Source organism: Schizosaccharomyces cryophilus (assembly GCF_000004155.1).
Source record: "Schizosaccharomyces cryophilus OY26 unplaced genomic scaffold supercont4.1, whole genome shotgun sequence".
Taxonomy (NCBI): Eukaryota; Fungi; Ascomycota; class Schizosaccharomycetes; order Schizosaccharomycetales; family Schizosaccharomycetaceae; genus Schizosaccharomyces; species Schizosaccharomyces cryophilus.
In genome coordinates, this window is record NW_013185624.1 from 2,349,644 (window position 1) to 2,366,944 (window position 17,301).

The following is a 17,301-nucleotide window of genomic DNA, read 5'->3' on the forward strand; positions in this document are numbered from 1 at the left end:
GGTTGCGAGATTTTGCGTCCTTTCAGCGAAACACTTAGAAATTATTGCTCATACGGGAGACACCGTTATTTCAAAAATGATGTTGTAAAACAAAATTCATTGAAATTCTAAAGAAAACCAATGTGCTATAAACAAAAGAACCCGACGAGACTTTTGGAACTTTGCATCAACATGTATCGTAGTATCCTAATATCATAGCATCGTAGTATCCTAAAATCGGAGTCTTGTTTGCTTTTCTGTGTGTCCTGTAAATGCAAAAAGAACCACAGTAGAAGACTTTATGTTTTCAATTTTTAACTTTCAACTAGAAGAAGAATATTAAGCTCCTATGGATTGAAACAGCTTGACTTTTGTCAATTATCATATTACAGATTGCGTTTTGTGTATTAGCTAATTCATGTCATGGAAATTATGAAAGGAGATGGTTCTTTGCTCCTTTTTCTATCAAACATAGAGATTACAGATTATAAGTCCGTCGATTGCCAAAGAAAAAGTAGCTGAAAGAAAGAACTGACTGGACTCGACAAACCCTTTTGCGAAGCCTTTTATTTGCAACTCGCTCCTGCACTCTGTGCCTGACTTAACTCTAAATTTATTTTCTTTTGATAAATTTGCAAGTGTTTTCTCTCCATCATCACCATTCTACAAAAGCTGCAAGAAGGATTTACTGTAAGAAGATATCATACTTCCGGTAACAACTCCAGGTCACGGATATCATTCTATTATACTAAATAGACAATCCACTCTTTACAGTGCAGCTGAACAAGCAGAAAAGAATTCCTTTTTTAAAGAAATCTTTCTTTTTTTTCTTCTTCTCTTTTCCCTTTCCTGTCCCTTGGGCTCGGAAAAGTCGAAGCGATTCCTACCGTGAATCATAGAAAAACCGTTCCCAATTTATAGTGATTTCCGGCTCTATCAAATAACAGTAATATGCAATGAAATAAAAGATTTGAATTTTTACATTTCCTTTATCCACGTTTGTTTCTTCGAAAAGAAACCATGAGTGGTGGTCACTTATCCGTAGCTTCACAGTCCAGTCCATGTACTACCACAACCTAACTAACCCCCATCTCCTCGAGTTTAGCTGAAAGCCCATTAAATTCATTTCTATAATGTTGAGAACTGTTTTTTCCCGAAGAGTAGCTTGCTTGCGTCCTCTTAAAGCTTCTATTCCATCCTATCGACCTCTTTCTTTTACTGCTTTTCATCGTAACAAGCATCAAGAAGGTATGTGTTTGTTTACAGGAGAATAAATCATTGTGTGACGAAGAAAATCACAAAATGAATGCATCTTTTGTTTTCTTTAGCTCTTGTCCATACTCATTGTGGATGTTTGTAACCCCAATTGGTTGTTTTTTCGAGTATTGATTGTCCTTTCTCCTTTTCTCTTCCATCCTCACATGCTAAAAATTCCTTCTGTGTATTTTTATTTTCTTCTACACGAATTCCCGCCTTTGAATAGAATCTCTCATACTAACGAGTTTTGTTTAGTTACAAAGTCTGCAGCTCAAGAGCTTGCCAACGCTAAAGAACCTTCTGATTTGATCGGCCCTGGTGGTCGTGAAGGTGAGGTGCCTACTGACATTGAACAAGCCACTGGTTTGGAGCGTTTGGAACTTTTGGCCGAATTGGCTGGCCAAGATGCTTTCGATATGAAGCCTTTGGATGCTTCCCGTAAAGGAACTTTAGATGATCCTATCGTTGTCACTTCTCTTGATCCTTTCCGTCACATTGGCTGCTCCGGAAGCCCCTCTGGCTCTCACAATTTGACTTGGATGACTGTCAATGAGCACAAGCCTCGTCGCTGCCCTGAGTGTGGTTCCGTCTACAAGTTGAAGTATAATGGTGACCCACACGCATCTCACCATTAGTCGCTCTCTTTTACTACAGCTATTCTTTAGTAGTTATAATATCCATTACTTTTTATTCTTTTGCTTTCGTCAATTCTTTGGTAAAGTTGTTCGCTTCTTTTACTATACTGACTGTTATGATTAACACAATTGATTATCATTATTATCATAATACTTTCAGAAAACTTACTTGCAAACACTTCTTCCTAATAATTGATAAACCTTTTCTACTTGACTGGGAATAATATGATACCAACTGTCTCATGTGTAACCAAACTTCTTCATTAAAAAATTATTCAAACAACAATGTTTAAATAGACATTATTCATAACGTTTAATCACAATCATCAGGAGAAATTAAAAAACTGAACCGGTCTGGTAAAATTAAAACCCTTGGAACAGCTTTAACAATAATTTATACATAATAGTTTTACAGCGTTTTAGTCCCTGTTACCCGACAGAATTCAATCAAGCAATGTTTTTTGGATCCAGTCAATGACCATAACCGGATCTTTGCTTGGAGCCATATGACCCACATTGTTTGACAATGTAAAAGCCAAATTTCGCTCATTTAATGTAAATCCGGACGGTGCATTTTGATCTGGTGCTTCCTGGAATCCTTGCCATCCATTCCAAGTTGTATTTTGTAATGCCAACAAAGAACCAGTCCAAAGAATTTGAAAATCCAGTGCTCCGGCTAAAAATGAGACTTTCTTATTTTTAACCAATTCAGGAACAACCTCATCTAAAATAGAACGAGAGCCATGTTTAACAATCTCTCCATAAACATCGTAATTGCAACCGTTTCCAAATACCCCCTTCGAAGACACTAGATCAGATTTGGCACGAGTCGCATGCAATTGCTGCTGAACATCCTTTCGGTTTAGGTAAGTTGTTAGAGGATCACTGTTGCTGTCAAAACTGCAATCAAGGGTAATATCATAAGAAATCATGCAATGATTTTTCAAGTATAACAAAAAGTCAGTGATCGTATACGTATCACAGTCGGTAATCACTTGGAAAGCTTCCTGTATTTGATCGAGTTCCGAATCTGCTTGACGCTTTTGAAAAGAGCTAGATAAATTAACCTGGGGTTTAGGAATCGGGGATTGTTGAACGGGGAACTGCATTCTTTCCATGACCTGTGCATAACCGCATTGTTGGTTTCTAATTCCAAAATAGCGGGAGATGTCACTTGTGTCGTTTGAGTAGTAAAGACCCAATTTATTAACGTGATCTAACCACATGGAAGCAGTAATAACATTTTGAGTTTCATAGTCACTTACTAAACCACTGATTATGCCAAGACCTCCAAAAGGAATTGTATGTAGCTCTGGGTCGGAAATAAGAGCTTGAGCAAAGTAAGCACCCCAAACGCTTCCATAACTTTCACCCACAAGATATATCTCTTTTTCTTTCATCTCAGGGAACTTTGCGTAGAATGACTTTAGCGTTTGCATAAAATCGCTAGTAGCAATAGCCACTGTAGAAGCTATAGGCTCCTCGCCTTGGGAATATCCGGTTCCAAAAGGTTGATCAACCCACAGCATATTGGCAAATTTTGTCCATGAATTGGGATTGTCTTGGGGAGTAGGATGGTATGGATCGATAATGATAGGTCCATTTTCGCTAAAAAGACCCAAAGTTCCAGCACAGCCCGGTCCTCCCTGAAGCCAAACTATGAATTTATCAGTGGGTGTGGTAGCTGGCGCAAAAGTATAGAAAACCTGTTTAAAATTTTCGGCGGCGAGATACCCAGAATACATTTCTGGAAGGGAACCAGCATAATCGGGAAGAGACTTGACCAAGTCAGGATTCGTAGCTTTTGAAGAAGAATTGAAACTCGTTTGGCGATTTGAGTCTGAAGAATTATTGTTATCTGGAGGAGAAAGGGAATAGATTGAGCAAGGAGGATAGGTAGGGAGGCAGTGCACTGAACACAGCAAAAATGACAAGAGCAAAATTTGAAAGGTCAAATTCATATTAAATTAAGTTTTTTTTCCTACATTGTTAGTTTTTGTTTTTAACTCGTAACAAAGATTCAAGCAATGTACCAATTATCACATTTGCTATCCAAAAGACAAAACAAGTAGCTGTTCAACAAGGATTGCGTGAATTCATAGCGATTCAAACTTACAAAAAGATTAAGAAAACTTCAAAGCAACAAGGTCATACAATTTACAGTTCCATCCAGTCCCTGTATTAATAACAATTAAACAATGAAGGGCTGGTATAAAGAATGCCCATTGAAGATATATTCTTCATTATCCCATGCAAAATAGTACATTTCAGTATGATAACAATAGAGAAATGCTTGTTCAAAACACCATTGAAGAAAGTGACATGACGACACAATAGTAAGTCCTATTGTTTACCAGACAAAGAATCTCATTGTCCCTACTGCAACAATGAGGCCACATAGTGAAAGGAGAGGCTGTAAAGAGACAATTGAAAGATAATTGTTTCGCAATTCTTTGTTGATTGCCATAGGTAGATGCTGGTTCTCGTTCGAATATGGCTGGTTGAACAAGGAGGTACAATTCAGCCTTGCAATTGTCCAGCCATTGTGTCCAGAGGAAAGGAGAGGTAAATTGGAGAGTCTAAAAAGCCTTGTTTCATGCTTTGTTTCCTTATGCACAAGGCAGGCAGAGGCAGGCACATCGTGCAACAAGGGGTATAGAAATTTTGGAGGCTGTAATGTAAGACTATACAGTGCAAGTAACGTACTTTATTTTGCAAATAAACAAAAAAAAAAAAAAAACATCTGAAGCTATTCTTGAGAGAATGTCACATCTAGTACCGCTGGCTTAAAATGAACATACCATACTTTCTAGAATAATACGTATATGTTTGTAAATGTTTACAGATGTAGATGTTTAGTTTCATATGTATATATACAGGAGAGTATGCAGTGGAGAGAAGTGCGGGCAATAAAAGATAAAATGTCCATAGCATAGAGAACCATTTCTAGCTAGTATATGCAACTCCCATCGAAGACATTTTGTTAAAGAGGTGGTAGTAACACAACTTTTTTTTTTGTTTTGAAAAATAGGACGGCCCAGTCGTGTGTTTACCTTGTATGTTTGAATGAACGAAAGATGTTTACAAGGCACTCACTTATGACAAGCAAAATAATAAAAGGAACACATCATTGAGCAAACACAACCACGAATTACACTTTCTGTGGTTTCAGTATTTTTAGCTTTTTTTGCTTTGTATTATTAACTTTTCATTGTTCTCTAAATGGAAAAGAGCTATTCGCAAATTATAGATGAATGAAACGGATTCTACCCAACAACTAGATGTTCTATACGAAAATCAACGAGGGTTTGTTAAATGGGAAACAATAGGTAAATGAATAGAAAAGGTCTAACAAAATGAATTAGGATTACAATTTGTGGGGCAGTTTATTTTTCAGGAAAGTCACTGTTGAACTTTGATCCTGCTCCTTGGGTAGATGGGAATTCTAAAGCATCGCCAGTTAATATAAAGACCGCAACCTGTCCAGATCCAAGTTGGGAATGGGTAAGTTGAGACGTTTTGTAAAGGATGTATTGGTATTGAGCATGTGTGTATTTGCCGGAATTTCACAATAGCAACGGTCTAGCTATGCACACTTGTTCTACTTTTCTATTCATTTATTTAATAATTGAAAGAAATTTCGCTAACAGATATTGCTTTTCCATCTCCAACGCTCACTGAGTCTTGACTAGGATTCATTGAGTGCTCCTTGGACGTGGAAAGGCAATTCTCGTTATCTAGGCCTGGCAACGTTGGTACGTTGATATGAATGGAGATGTGGATGAGTCAGGATGGCAATATGGGTTCTCATTCGCTTTTTCCAATTGGCATGGAAAGCCAATATCATTACAATCATTTGTTCGCCGCCGTCGATGGATACGGAAGCGGAAAAAGGTAACCTTTACCAATTTTTCATATATCTAACGTTAACCTTACAGACGGAATACAGAAGGGACGATCCGAGGCTCATGACAGACTACTTTACAATTTCTTCCTCTTACGCCGTTCATAAATCCCCAACACATACCCAGCAGAATGAGAGTCTGTCATGCATCACTGACGAAGATGAAGAAGAAATCTCGACCATACCTTCTTTGCTACACGCCTTACAAAATTCTCGAATTGACCGCGAAAAATTAGACTCCCTTCGAAAATTTCTTCAGTCTGCTAGCGTTACTGATAAAAAGTATCTAATAAACATGAAAGAAAAAGTTTTAAAAAGTTTTGTATACGAATACAGTTGTCGTTTGGCGAAAGAAATGTTAAATGAGAGATCAACAAGGCATGTGAATTCCGAAAAGTCATCCTTCGATTTAGAAAACGATGCTATCGGATAGAAAGACATAATCTTCCCTTGGATTTCCATATTTTGGACTATTCTATTTATTTAATTCGCCGACGAAACGGTATTCTCATTCAAGGCTTCATTGCATTTTTTCCAACTCTCTTTCATGTTAATGCTACAAAAGGTTCTTTCGGTCGACGTGATATTGCAGGAATATGGCCATTTCTGTTGATTCCTTGCTATATGAATTACGTATAAATTCATCTTACCCTCTTTTTATTTATGAAAATGGTGGGATGCTCCTTTTAAAATATCATCTTCGTAGTTATTATCATTTCATTCGCCAGAAATTTGTTTTGGGTATTCCCTTTCATGAAGGTGCTGTAAATAAGGATCTAGTTTTGTTGTGCAAAGAATCTGAAGTTTTATAAAAGTTCTCCAACAAGTTTTTTGTTATCTTTATGTCTTCTTCCGAACCATCAAAGACTTGATACCAACCTTGAGGTAGCTTTCTATTCAAGACTCGACAAGCTAGAGCAATACAGCCAACTGCTATTCCGAAAGGTAAAACCGAAACGCAAAGCAAGGTATGCAAAGAATCATTTAAAAAACTCCATGTACACTGTGTCAGGCGTTTATCATTCATCAAGCCCAATGTCTGCAAATAGTGAATGGCCAGCTTGTGAGGTATTACAGTATGGGTATCAAAGTCAATGACTCGTAGAATCTCCAGCTCCATATCGTTAATTTTTCCTTTTGTAGTATACATTTCAGTACTAAATAAATCGTGAACCTGATAGTCTTTTCCTGGGTTCAAGAACTGTTCCTTCAAATAAATTCCAACGTTGCATAAATCTTGCGATGAAACCTCAGTTTCGGTTGCCTTACTACCTAAAGAAACACAAGCCATCACACAGATATTCAGATCTACAGCTCTAGGAGGACATAATGTACCATAGCGACGAAATAAAACGAGAGCAGTATAGACGCATCTCTGACTTCTAAACGAATTGGGTTAGCAGCGGTCGTAACAATGCGTCCAAAAAAAGCCTTCTAGAAAAGACAAATTACCATAAATCATATATGTCTTTTTATTTGTTTCCTCTAATTTAGGTTGCGGAAGGAAATAGAGAATTAACCTAATAGTCATTATTTTCCTGACTTACATTTGTAATAATATGCCTGCTTTCTGTACCCATTCAGCACCAAGAAGACAAAGCTCCTCGGCATGTTCAAATGACTGAAAAGCCAAAATCTGTGTATCTGATGCCAATGCATGTACCAAAGAGTCTGCCATCGAAGTTGTTTTATAAGCAACCCAAGTTTTGCGCCTTGCCTCTTTTTAACTTTTTACTTATTTCTCGTGGTTAGTTTTCTCACACAAAAAAGAAAGATCCTCGTTTGTGAGCACTGGACTTTCCTCCCAATGAAAAATTTACACCTCTAAATTTTTAATAATGAAGCAACGAACAAAACAATATTTTGATTGAGTTTTATTTCCGTTAATGCCAGTTTAACCTTGCTCGTCAAGAAAAGTTAGTCTGATATTTAAGACTTACATGAGACTCAATACGGAGATCGTTTTAAGAGCAGATGTTTTGAGATGACCTTTTAAGCAAACAGTCAAGTACAATATAACTATGTTATCTAATTAAATTACAAATGAAAAGAAAGATTATACAAAAAAATAGGGGGTTTCGATATAAGAAAAGCCTGCCCTTACCACGGTTGCTTGCCTCTTCTTTTGGCACGGGAAATGGAGTTTGCATTCCTTGAAGAAAACTTTCAAAAAATGAAACTTTTTTTTTGGGAGGAGGTTGGCATCCATCCATACATTACTCTTACTGCTCCTTCTTGAGATTCAACTCATAAAAAGAGGACGACGACGACGACTTCTAACTACTTAGGCTACGTATGAGTATTTCACTCCTTCTACCGAGGTGAATTCTCTATCAACGTCTTCTACATGTCAAGTGCCAAGTTGTTTATTTCTAACTGTTTGTTTGCTTTTCATTGTAAGTCCGTCTCATGAATAAGGACTTTCATTCTCTGGATGATAATAAAGGAGAATCGATTAAAAATTCCGTTGCGGGGAGTCGAACCCCGGCCGCGTCGGTGAAAGCGACGAATCCTAGCCGTTGGACCACAACGGATCCTTAATTAGGATTTATTTAAGATAAATTTATTCTGTTGAAGCTAGAATGTACGAGTATCTTTTGTAGATTTTTTGTGTTACTTTCTAATCGCTCCTAAAGAGTTTCTACAAAAAAACAAAAAAAAAAAATAGAAATGAAATGAAATGATTGCTGCTTCTATCTTTGCTTAGGTAATTTTTTTGTCCTGTTCAACGAACGTATAGTTCAAGTTGGTTCTTTCGAATTCAATTCATAGGTTTGAAAATGTGATGTTAACGAAATGATGGATAAGAAAGCTTTAAGAAAAGGAAGGATCTATCGCTCATATTCTTTTCTAGACTACCGCATTTGTTATATTGTGAATCTTTTATATCTCCAATTCTTAGACAAAATAAAGGAAAATCTCAATTATTGATTTGATCGTCCTTATTAAATTTCTAATATGATACTCAAACCTCGTTTTCCAAGCTTGGTAAAAAACAAAGTGAATGAAACTGAACAGTAATACTACATGAATGCAAGAAGAAATTGAATAACGGAAACATTTGTTGTTCACATACGTTATAATACGGTTTTGTTGAGTCATCATGAAACAAACTGACATATTCGACTTTAGTGTCAAGAAGCCGACAACTATAAACAAACAAACAATACGTAAGAAAGACAGAATCTTTGATGCCTATGAAAAGGGCGTCTGTAAGCCTCTAATAGCGGTTTATAATTACGGATAGAATTAGTTTTTTCTTCTTTGATAACATGTTACCCTCTTACCCATACAGATTGATTATCAAGAACATTTGCCTCATTTTCCCTACTTGTAAGATTTGTTTACAATGATAGCATCTTTGTTTACGTTATGTAAGATAGTGCAGCCCAACAATCATTAAGAGATGAATAGCGGACTCTTCCGGTAGAATCTTGTCTTCCACCAACAACAGCCAAAGCAGGTTCTGTTTATATATCCTTTTTTCGCATCATCATGAGAAGATTTGTCTAATATTAATATCATAAGATTCTATTGATATTTGAGACGAAACATTGCTTTTGACTTCTCAACGCGAGACCGCTGTTTTCATACCCGCCATCCTCTTCAGACTGCCAGGTCCGACTCTCACGTTCTCAGTAAGATTTAATTTCTTCTGCTAGAACATCCTTTTTTTATCTTTGAAACTTTAGCGTACGGGTGGTGACGCCTGTGATCACTGAGTGTTTACTGATTGTCTAATTTTCTTTTGGACTTTTCTTTTTTTCCTTGCTTTTCTTTTGTTGTGATCATTATCTGTTCAACAAAAGAAAAACTTATCTAGTAAAAAGAAAAAGATTCGAAAAAAGAGATTGACCGTAGTTCCACACTCTGTCTCATCGATTATTATCTCCCTACCGTTGTTGATTTGTTAAAGAAAGAGAAGCTCGGAATCTGTTTTACTGACAATGAAAATTCTTCAAAAGAAAGGCTATAAAGTGGAACGTCCCCTAAACAAGGGGTCCTATGGCACCGTTGTACTGGCACATCGACTTTTTCGTACTAATCGTTATAAAGACAACAAATATGCCATCAAGTGCATAAAAAAGCCTTCTCCTACCTTTTTAGATGAAGTGAATATTCTGCGAGAGCTTTCTCGTTATCGTCATCGTAACATTATTCACTTTGTCGAGTCTTTTGAGGACCATGTATATTATTATGTTGTGCTTGAGTACTGCGCGTTTGGTGATCTTTACGAGTGTATCCTAAATGACGACTTTCCGAATGCTAAAAATCAACCAGAAATGATTAAAGACATTTTTTTACAAGTCATCGATGGCGTTTCCCATATGCATTCTCTTGGTATTTATCATCGAGATTTAAAACCAGAAAATTTTCTTTTGTCTCTTTCCAATGATGGCAATGACCTTGTTGTGAAAATCAGCGATTTTGGCCTTGCTTGTAGAGATGAGATTTCTCATGATTTTGGTACCGGAAGTGATCGATATATGGCTCCAGAACAATTTGAAGAAGTCGACGACATGGGTTACAGTCCTCGTTCTGCTGATATATGGGCTATTGGGATTTGCCTCTTGAATCTTATATTCGCTCGCAACCCTTTTACTTATCCCAATGAGCGGGATCCTATTTTCGCGGATTACGTACTTGATCCCATGACTTTATTTGATGTATTCCCTACTCTCAGCCAGGATACATACGAAGTATTGAGAGCTTGTCTATGCATTACTCCCGAAAAGCGCTCTTTGGAAAAGGCTAGGGAAGCTGTAATTGCTGTTAACAATTGGACGACTGATGGTGAAGAATTAGAAAGTCTCGTCAACGAAGACGAAGAGTTTTGCCCCTCAAACTTTTTGTTTGATGAAAATATTGTTCGTTGTACTCAGTCTGATAGAGAGCCCTTACGAACACCTTCCTTATTAACACCTGCTGCTACGACGCAACGTGGTCTACTTCCTTCTAAACTTCAACCCCTCTCTGACTTAGATGAGAATGCGTCTGTTGTATCCTCTCCCCAGTCACCCATTTCACTAAATGCTGTTAATACTAGCGATCGTTCATACGATTCTGGTCTTGGCGAAAGTTTAAATAACATGCATATCAGTAAGCCAACTGCTATGCCTGTTAATACCAAGCGATCTCCCTACTCATGCAGTGCACCAGCCATTGTTTTTCCTAACAGTATTAAAGGTAACAAAGATCACTTGAAGTTTGGACGTAGTTGGTGTGATTTGGACGAAGAAGAAGAAGACAATCTTAGCTTTGATAGTCATGACGATTTTGGAGCACCTAATGAATTAAATGCAAGAGACTTAGGACTTGCTGATGATTGGAACGTTCTTTCACAATGGAATGATAACGCCTAAGCTGGTTAATTGATCTTTGACTTAAATCGAACTGTTATGTTCAGTCACTAATAATTTATTATCAACAGTTTGCATGTGTCATAGTCAAAGGTCTCGTTAGTTATGTTTACGGTATATATTAGTTGGAAAATACTTATATGTCGTATTTCGTTCAATTGAATTTCATGATTCTTTATATTTCCTTAAAATTTAAAGTTAATATTATTTTACGACTTTGTTTTGTTTAGATACCGACAAAGTAGCTTCATTTATTTATTTTATTTTATATTTTTATCAAAATCTGGAGCACAGTAAATTGATTTAAGATAAAAGATTAATTAACAAAGAGACATGCATAACCCCACAACTTTACAAAACAAAGAAATCTAAATAGTAAATAATAAACATAAACGAGTGTGTAAGATTAAGTGGAAAATAATTAGACAGTACAATGTAAACATTATTAGCCTGAATAGAAGGCCAAATTAAATCCTCTGAATATCGATAGTGATTTCCCATTTAGGTTGAACACCAGCGCCGAATATACTGCCGACTGTTTTTTGAATAATTTTCATAACATCTTCACGTATAGATAGCTGTTCACGCTCACTGCCGCGAACAGTTATGCAAATATTAGCGATGCACATATTGTAATGAGGCTGCCAAATGGTAGCAGAATTAAGTTGCTCTATTCGGCTGTCTTCCTTGATGAGCGAGATGCACTGGAAAACTTTATCTTTATTCGAATAAGTTAATAAAAGCAACATGGATAAAGATTTGGCAATGGAGAAACCAGCAATTACCGCCGTGACCGCAATACTTATAGCAAATATATGGCTGAGTAGTGAACCAACTTGAACGCCCAGACTTTTGAGGACGAAAAGAATCAAAGAGGGAACAAGTGTTAAACCATGAAAGAAGCGCGAATCTAAGCGTTGGCTGTGCATATGAGAGTGATCAAATAAGAGAGCAGTACCTGAAAGAAGTAAAGCTATCAAGATAGAAAAAGTAGATCGGATATAAGCAACTTCAGCTCCTGAATGTTCTAGGTGTTCAATATTTCCCCAGTCTTCAATGGCATGTTCCGCTGGTTCTTTCAGAAGATTTAGTCCAAGAAATAGCAATAAAATAGAAAATGCAAAATCAGCTAACAGCTCTACTTGCTGCAAACCAAAAGGATAACGAAGAGATGTCCTTCGCCAAACCACAAAACAATCCAAGGTCTCTCGCCAAACATTTAGTATAATTAAAACCCCTTCTACTATAAGTGAACACGACAATGAAAGCAGTACAGTAGCATCACCAGACAAAAAGACAAAAACAGCAGCAAGAAAAAATAATATGGAGCTACTTAATTTTAGCCTTTGCCTCCAAGTAAGGATGGAAAACGATTCGGCAATTGTGGGAATTGGATAAGTGGCAGGGAAGCTTAATGGCTTCCGATTCTTAGGAGGTAGAAAATATTGATGGGATAAAGAATGTCTATGATGATGTCCTTTTCGATGGCTTGGTCGTGTGTCAACATTGAGCAACTTCTTGACGCTTGACGGTGAATTTGATTCTCCATTAGAGTTGTATCTACTTGGTTCTTGAAATTTTATAGAAGTAAAAGGCTGTTGTGGACTTTTCTGCGGACTCTGCATAGTCAGTTGAGTAGGAGAGGAAACCAGGTATCTTTATAATTTTACTATTCCATAAATCGCAAAAGATGTGCTTTCGTTCTAATTCTTAAATTCTATAGTAGTAATTTTTCAAAAACTCCAAGAAAAGCATGCAAAGTTATGATGATGGATGAGGTTGGTGTTGAAATAGTTGTCTTGCGAAGAGAGGGCAGCATGCATCTTAACGAATGAAAGAAAACGCATACCAAAAGTTGATGCAACAGAATTGAAAGGAGTTTCATATTTTCAAATTATTTATTTGATCAAATTAGTTATTTGAAAATAGAAAGGTTTATTAATTTCACATACTGAAATTTCTGACTCGATTGCATTGCAGTCTTGTAAGAAGTTCAGGTCTCTTGAAAACAACTAACTTGCTGGTGGATTGTTAGTAACCTATACACTTGGTAAAGTACGTCTTCTCTTGTATTTCATTTTCAAGATTCACTTGTTTCTTATAAAGATATCTCTTAATTGAAAAGTCATTTCATCCAGGCGTGCTATATTTGTGTACAGAGAATGGCTCTAACAGAAAATGAAAAACAAGAATCTTTAGAGTCTACAGATATCGGTTCCGGAATCAATGCAATGGTAATTCACAATATCTTCTATACCATTTTCTATGAGCCATATAATTAACTTTGCTCTAGACTAACAAGCTGTTGGATGATATTGTATGGACTAGCCATATAGTCTTTTTATACTGCTTTTGGGATTTTCCTAACAGGTTATAGTCTAACGAGTTTGAAACTTTACGAAAACAATTTGTCGAAAAACGTAAGCATCCCATCACCTTTTATGGGAAGAAAACCTGCTAATGTTCATACAATAGTGGAAACAATGACCAATCGACTTGACACATTAGAGGACTCCATGAGAACTTCATTAGGTTCGTCACCATCACCATCGCTATCTGTCAATCCTAATTTGAATCCTTCTTCTACAGTAGAAGATCACAAGCAGCCTGAGTAGCTAGTTTTAACTCAATTTTCCTTTGATCTAGGGCGCTACTATCATACTCTTACTAAAGCCGATTCGGATTGATCATGTTCTGTCATAAGCGATGATTATAATCTTTCTACTCTTAGGAACTACTTTCTATGAATACCATGCTTCACAACTTTTTTACTCGCTTCTCTTTACTTAATAGATTGCAAGCTTTCATTTGCGTCAACATAACCTAAGTCTCAATCATATATACACAGCACACATAAATATAAAATATAAATAAATATCCTATTGGCATTTTAAAATCTCATAAACAATTCTCATCAAACTTTCATCCCACTTATTTGTCCATGCCTAATGCATGCTTAACATTAGACATCAGTCCACCACGACTTGTTGTACTCTCGGCACTGCCTCTACGCTCGCCTTTTGTAGACTTTCCGCTTTTCTTTCTTGCTACACCGAGATCAGAGTTACTTGCGCTGCTAGTATCATCCTTGAGGCTTTCATCACCGAAACCCTTCTTCTGACCTGCCTGGGCATAGTTGCTACCTTGATTAGCACCTTCAGGACCAGTGGTAGCACCAGCACCAGTACCAGCTCCAGCTCCAGCACCAGTACCGACGCCGGCACCAGCTCCTACTGGACCACTACCAGGGCGGGGGGCGTCAACATAAGCAGGACCTGCACTTTTAGCACCCTTTACAGGAGAAGCAGTGGAAGGGTAGTGGTATGCCGAAGAGGCACCACGACTAGTATCAGATGTCTTTTGATACACGTAGTCACCACTAGGCTCATTACGAGAACCGGAGGTGTAGAGTCTTTCATTATTTCCTCTAACGCTGCTATATTCACGTTCAACAGCTGCATAGTTATTTTCAGCTTCTCTCAAAGCATTTCTAGCTGCTTCAACCTCACTAGCAAATCTGGATGGTTCTTGTTCATTCAATTGTCCTAGCTTGTTTTGTTCAGCATTGTAGCGGCTCTGAGCCCGTTGAATATCATCCTGGAAGCTAGACTTAAGAGGAGATGGAGGATGAGAGCGCTTGCTCTTCAGTTCTTCAGAGATACTATGAGCTTTAGCATACAATTCCTTTGCTTCAAGTTCCTTGGCTCTCGCAGCTTCTGCGATCTTTTCATTACGCTTCTCAGCAGCCTTGACAGCATCGTATGCTTGAGTTGCACTAGCTTCGATCTCTTTATCTCTCTTCTCAGCTTGTAGACGGAATTGGTTGGAAGCATCTTCGGCCTCACGAACTCTGGTTTGAAGTAAGGACAATTGTTGACGAGATTCAGTGTCAAATTGTTCAACTCTTCTCTTAGCAGCATCAAAACGTGCTTGAGCAGCTCTCAAGGCTTCAGCAGCTTGGTCAAGCTCGCGTCCGTATTCATTACGCTTGTTTGGAATATTCTGCTCATATTGAGCATAAGCATTGCGAGCTTGATTCACACCAGTATCAATATCAGCGTATTTGGCTTTGTTTTCATTACGAAGGCGGTCAATTTGTTCCGTCGCGTTTCTGCTTCTCATTCTGGCATCTTTCAATGTGTCATCCATGTGAACTTCCAAATTTCTGGCTTCAGCTTCACGGATAGAAGCAGTACGGAGTGTAGTATCATTACGCTCTTCTAATTCAGCAAGCATAGCGCTGAATTCATATTGGACTTTCCTGTTCTCTGCTTCAGCAATAGCAGCATCATGGTTGGCACGATCCAAAGCTGCCTTTGCGCCGTCAATAATGGCACGTTGGTGAGAAATCTTGCTTGCTTTCTCAGCCTGCCAGCATTCTTCGTTCTTGAGAGCAACATCTAATCTAGATTTAGCTACATCAAGATTAGCACTAGTTTGAGCGAGACGATGCTTCAATTCAGCTTCGCGCAATACAGCTGAAGCACGTTCAGCCTCTTCGCGAGCTTGTCTCTCTTTCGTGGAAGCAGATCGCTCAATAGAGATTTGGGCATCACGTGCACGTTGAGAAGCATATTCAGCTTCTTCGGCACGCTTCTTGGCACGAGCTTCAAGTTCTGCAGCCTCAGAGCTAGAACGGTCATTGAATTGACGAGCGCGTCTAAGCTCTTCTTCAGCTTCGCGAGCTTCACGCAAAGCTCGCTGTCTTTGTTCAAGCAATTCGTGAAGCGTCTTATCGTCGGGTTGAATGCGTGCATTTGTAGTGGTAACGATGCGAACGGGCGAGCCAGTGAGAGCATCAATGTTGTTTTGAGTCGCAGTGATCTTCACGTTGGTATAATGTGGGTCATGACTGCTAGAAGAAATTGGGCGGGAGCCTTCGTAGCCAGTGCTACCATACTTTGTAGCAGGTTCATGAGAGCCACTTGAGTATGATTCGGCATTTCCTTGTTGATATCCGACACGTTGAGGATTAGCAGAACCACTAGTGTCCTCACCGCCTAGTTCGTCGCCTTTCACATTGCCACCTCTAGGAAGTTGAGAATGGCCTACATCAGCGGTACCTCTGCGAGCGGTTTCTTCATTACCCCTGAAACCACCTGGAACGGGGTCGTTAACAGCATCTTTTGCATTTTTAGAAGCGCCACTCTTGGCATTTTCAGCGAACGAACCTGGTTCATTCGTAACATCCTTGGTATTCTTGGCGGCACCAGACTTAACATTTTCGGTATCACCTTTCGCATTTTGAAAAGGCTCCTTCATTTTTGAGCCGGCTTTTCTTGCCGAGTCCTTGACATTATTGTTCATGTTTCCAGCAGAATTCTTTACACTATCCATGACGAACAATCAAGAAGAGTATGTAAACAAACGTAAAAAGAAATTGGAATCAGTCTGTCGAAAAAAAAAAATCAATAAAAATTAAACGCGTTTTTGCACGATCAACAAAAACTAGGGTGTATAAATAATTAAATATGTAAATAAATAAAGTTCAGTTAATGAGATATCAAAGACGATGATGAGGTCGAGATATCGTATTAGAGAATCACTACACGATTATATAAGTAACGTTAGTGTAGAATCCTCAGCGGAATAAATAGGGGTAAATAGGAAACAGGGATCTCGTTAATGAATGAATCAAACAATGAGGGAACAAAGAGTCTTCGCTTTTTTATATAGCCAAAAACCCAAAATTCACTAATCAAATCTGTTACAATTGAGTTATGTGGATTCTGTGTTTATTACTCATGGCATATATATACTTTCGATGGCCCCTTACATCACAACGAAAGCTGCGTGATAAAGGCTGATGTGTGATCCTAACGTCATTTTCCTTAAACGAGACAGGATGGCATGCCTATTCAATGGGAAATAATCTAATGATCTTACTCATTTCCAATTTGCTTGCCTCTTTAAGGCTGATTGATTGACGCAATCGTTGAGTAATTCATATTCTAGGAGTATGAGATTTATTGAAAACTCGATGAAGCAAAGGTATTTCACTTTGTATATGAAGAACAAATGAACAGAAATTCAAGCATCGCCTTTTTTTGCTAGTAACCTATCATTTTTTGATTCCTTAATGCTAATTCTGTAAAGAGAAATCCATTACCACAGAGTTGAAGAGTCACGTCTGTAAGCAAAGCAACAAAAACATCAGTTGTTACTT

The 17,301-nt window shown here is 37.9% G+C and overlaps 10 protein-coding genes and 1 non-coding gene across 12 annotated transcripts; 4 read left to right on the forward strand and 7 right to left on the reverse strand.

Moving 5' to 3' along the window:
* The first annotated feature begins 186 nt into the window (after positions 1-186).
* SPOG_03994 (cytochrome c oxidase subunit IV) lies at positions 187-2,126 on the forward strand. The gene is made up of 2 exons (XM_013166256.1): positions 187-1,227; positions 1,492-2,126. Exons 1-2 carry the CDS (start codon positions 1,113-1,115, stop codon positions 1,869-1,871), a joined length of 495 nt encoding a protein of 164 aa, XP_013021710.1. The 5' UTR covers positions 187-1,112; the 3' UTR covers positions 1,872-2,126.
* SPOG_03995 lies at positions 2,053-5,118 on the reverse strand. Of its 2 annotated transcripts, none has more exons than XM_013166257.1 (2): positions 3,988-5,118; positions 2,053-3,852 (listed from the first exon to the last, which is right to left on the reverse strand). In XM_013166257.1, exon 2 carries the CDS (start codon positions 3,830-3,832, stop codon positions 2,315-2,317), a length of 1,518 nt encoding a protein of 505 aa, XP_013021711.1. In that variant the 5' UTR covers positions 3,833-3,852; positions 3,988-5,118; the 3' UTR covers positions 2,053-2,314. The 2 variants fall into 2 exon arrangements, with proteins under 2 accessions (XP_013021711.1, XP_013021712.1); XM_013166258.1 differs by having other exon boundaries at positions 3,905-5,118.
* SPOG_03996 (spore wall assembly protein) lies at positions 4,149-7,128 on the forward strand. Its single transcript, XM_013166259.1, has 4 exons — positions 4,149-5,177; positions 5,237-5,375; positions 5,613-5,765; positions 5,810-7,128. The coding sequence occupies exons 1-4, from the start codon at positions 5,122-5,124 to the stop codon at positions 6,206-6,208; spliced, it is 747 nt and encodes a 248-aa protein (XP_013021713.1). The 5' UTR covers positions 4,149-5,121; the 3' UTR covers positions 6,209-7,128.
* SPOG_03997 (cyclin L family cyclin) lies at positions 6,527-7,453 on the reverse strand (the record flags this gene model as incomplete). The annotated part of the gene is made up of 2 exons (XM_013166260.1): positions 6,527-7,157; positions 7,323-7,453. 2 exons carry the CDS (start codon positions 7,451-7,453, stop codon positions 6,527-6,529), a joined length of 762 nt encoding a protein of 253 aa, XP_013021714.1.
* A 258-nt stretch (positions 7,454-7,711) lies between these two features.
* SPOG_03998 (uncharacterized protein) lies at positions 7,712-8,301 on the reverse strand (the record flags this gene model as incomplete). Its single annotated transcript, XM_013166261.1, has 2 exons — positions 7,880-8,301; positions 7,712-7,794 (listed from the first exon to the last, which is right to left on the reverse strand). The coding sequence occupies exons 1-2, from the start codon at positions 7,986-7,988 to the stop codon at positions 7,712-7,714; spliced, it is 192 nt and encodes a 63-aa protein (XP_013021715.1). The 5' UTR covers positions 7,989-8,301.
* Positions 8,238-8,309, reverse strand: SPOG_16162. Its single transcript has one exon. It is a non-coding gene; the product is annotated as a tRNA-Glu (tRNA).
* Positions 8,310-8,457: 148 nt separating this feature from the next.
* SPOG_05729 (uncharacterized protein) lies at positions 8,458-9,093 on the reverse strand. Its single transcript, XM_013166698.1, has one exon. The coding sequence runs from the start codon at positions 8,893-8,895 to the stop codon at positions 8,674-8,676; it is 222 nt and encodes a 73-aa protein (XP_013022152.1). The 5' UTR covers positions 8,896-9,093; the 3' UTR covers positions 8,458-8,673.
* Positions 9,094-9,219: 126 nt separating this feature from the next.
* On the forward strand, positions 9,220-11,482 carry SPOG_03999 (RAN protein kinase Ksp1). The gene has a single exon (XM_013166262.1). The coding sequence runs from the start codon at positions 9,723-9,725 to the stop codon at positions 11,136-11,138; it is 1,416 nt and encodes a 471-aa protein (XP_013021716.1). The 5' UTR covers positions 9,220-9,722; the 3' UTR covers positions 11,139-11,482.
* Positions 11,367-12,993, reverse strand: SPOG_04000 (cation diffusion family zinc membrane transporter Zrg17). Its single transcript, XM_013166263.1, has one exon. The coding sequence runs from the start codon at positions 12,758-12,760 to the stop codon at positions 11,603-11,605; it is 1,158 nt and encodes a 385-aa protein (XP_013021717.1). The 5' UTR covers positions 12,761-12,993; the 3' UTR covers positions 11,367-11,602.
* Positions 12,972-14,052, forward strand: SPOG_04001 (heat shock factor binding protein). Its single transcript, XM_013166264.1, has 4 exons — positions 12,972-13,369; positions 13,429-13,452; positions 13,513-13,555; positions 13,611-14,052. Exons 1-4 carry the CDS (start codon positions 13,298-13,300, stop codon positions 13,748-13,750), a joined length of 279 nt encoding a protein of 92 aa, XP_013021718.1. The 5' UTR covers positions 12,972-13,297; the 3' UTR covers positions 13,751-14,052.
* On the reverse strand, positions 13,976-16,900 carry SPOG_04002 (Lsd90 protein). Its single transcript, XM_013166265.1, has one exon. It carries the CDS (start codon positions 16,470-16,472, stop codon positions 14,067-14,069), a length of 2,406 nt encoding a protein of 801 aa, XP_013021719.1. The 5' UTR covers positions 16,473-16,900; the 3' UTR covers positions 13,976-14,066.
* Between the last annotated feature and the right edge of the window lie 401 nt (positions 16,901-17,301).

Coding starts and splice junctions, on each gene's coding strand:
- SPOG_03995 (XM_013166257.1), bottom strand. CDS start 3,832: ATGAATTTGACCTTTCAAATTTTGCTCTTGTCATTTTTGCTGTGTTCA.
- SPOG_03994 (XM_013166256.1), top strand. CDS start 1,113: ATGTTGAGAACTGTTTTTTCCCGAAGAGTAGCTTGCTTGCGTCCTCTT. Junction 1,228..1,491: donor TCGTAACAAGCATCAAGAAG/GTATGTGTTTGT, acceptor AGTTTTGTTTAG/TTACAAAGTCTGCAGCTCAA.
- SPOG_04002 (XM_013166265.1), bottom strand. CDS start 16,472: ATGGATAGTGTAAAGAATTCTGCTGGAAACATGAACAATAATGTCAAG.
- SPOG_05729 (XM_013166698.1), bottom strand. CDS start 8,895: ATGTCAGTTTGTTTCATGATGACTCAACAAAACCGTATTATAACGTAT.
- SPOG_03999 (XM_013166262.1), top strand. CDS start 9,723: ATGAAAATTCTTCAAAAGAAAGGCTATAAAGTGGAACGTCCCCTAAAC.
- SPOG_04001 (XM_013166264.1), top strand. CDS start 13,298: ATGGCTCTAACAGAAAATGAAAAACAAGAATCTTTAGAGTCTACAGAT. Junction 13,370..13,428: donor GTTCCGGAATCAATGCAATG/GTAATTCACAAT, acceptor ACTTTGCTCTAG/ACTAACAAGCTGTTGGATGA. Junction 13,556..13,610: donor AAAACAATTTGTCGAAAAAC/GTAAGCATCCCA, acceptor TTCATACAATAG/TGGAAACAATGACCAATCGA.
- SPOG_03996 (XM_013166259.1), top strand. CDS start 5,122: ATGAATGAAACGGATTCTACCCAACAACTAGATGTTCTATACGAAAAT. Junction 5,178..5,236: donor CTATACGAAAATCAACGAGG/GTTTGTTAAATG, acceptor AAAATGAATTAG/GATTACAATTTGTGGGGCAG. Junction 5,766..5,809: donor GGATACGGAAGCGGAAAAAG/GTAACCTTTACC, acceptor TTAACCTTACAG/ACGGAATACAGAAGGGACGA.
- SPOG_04000 (XM_013166263.1), bottom strand. CDS start 12,760: ATGCAGAGTCCGCAGAAAAGTCCACAACAGCCTTTTACTTCTATAAAA.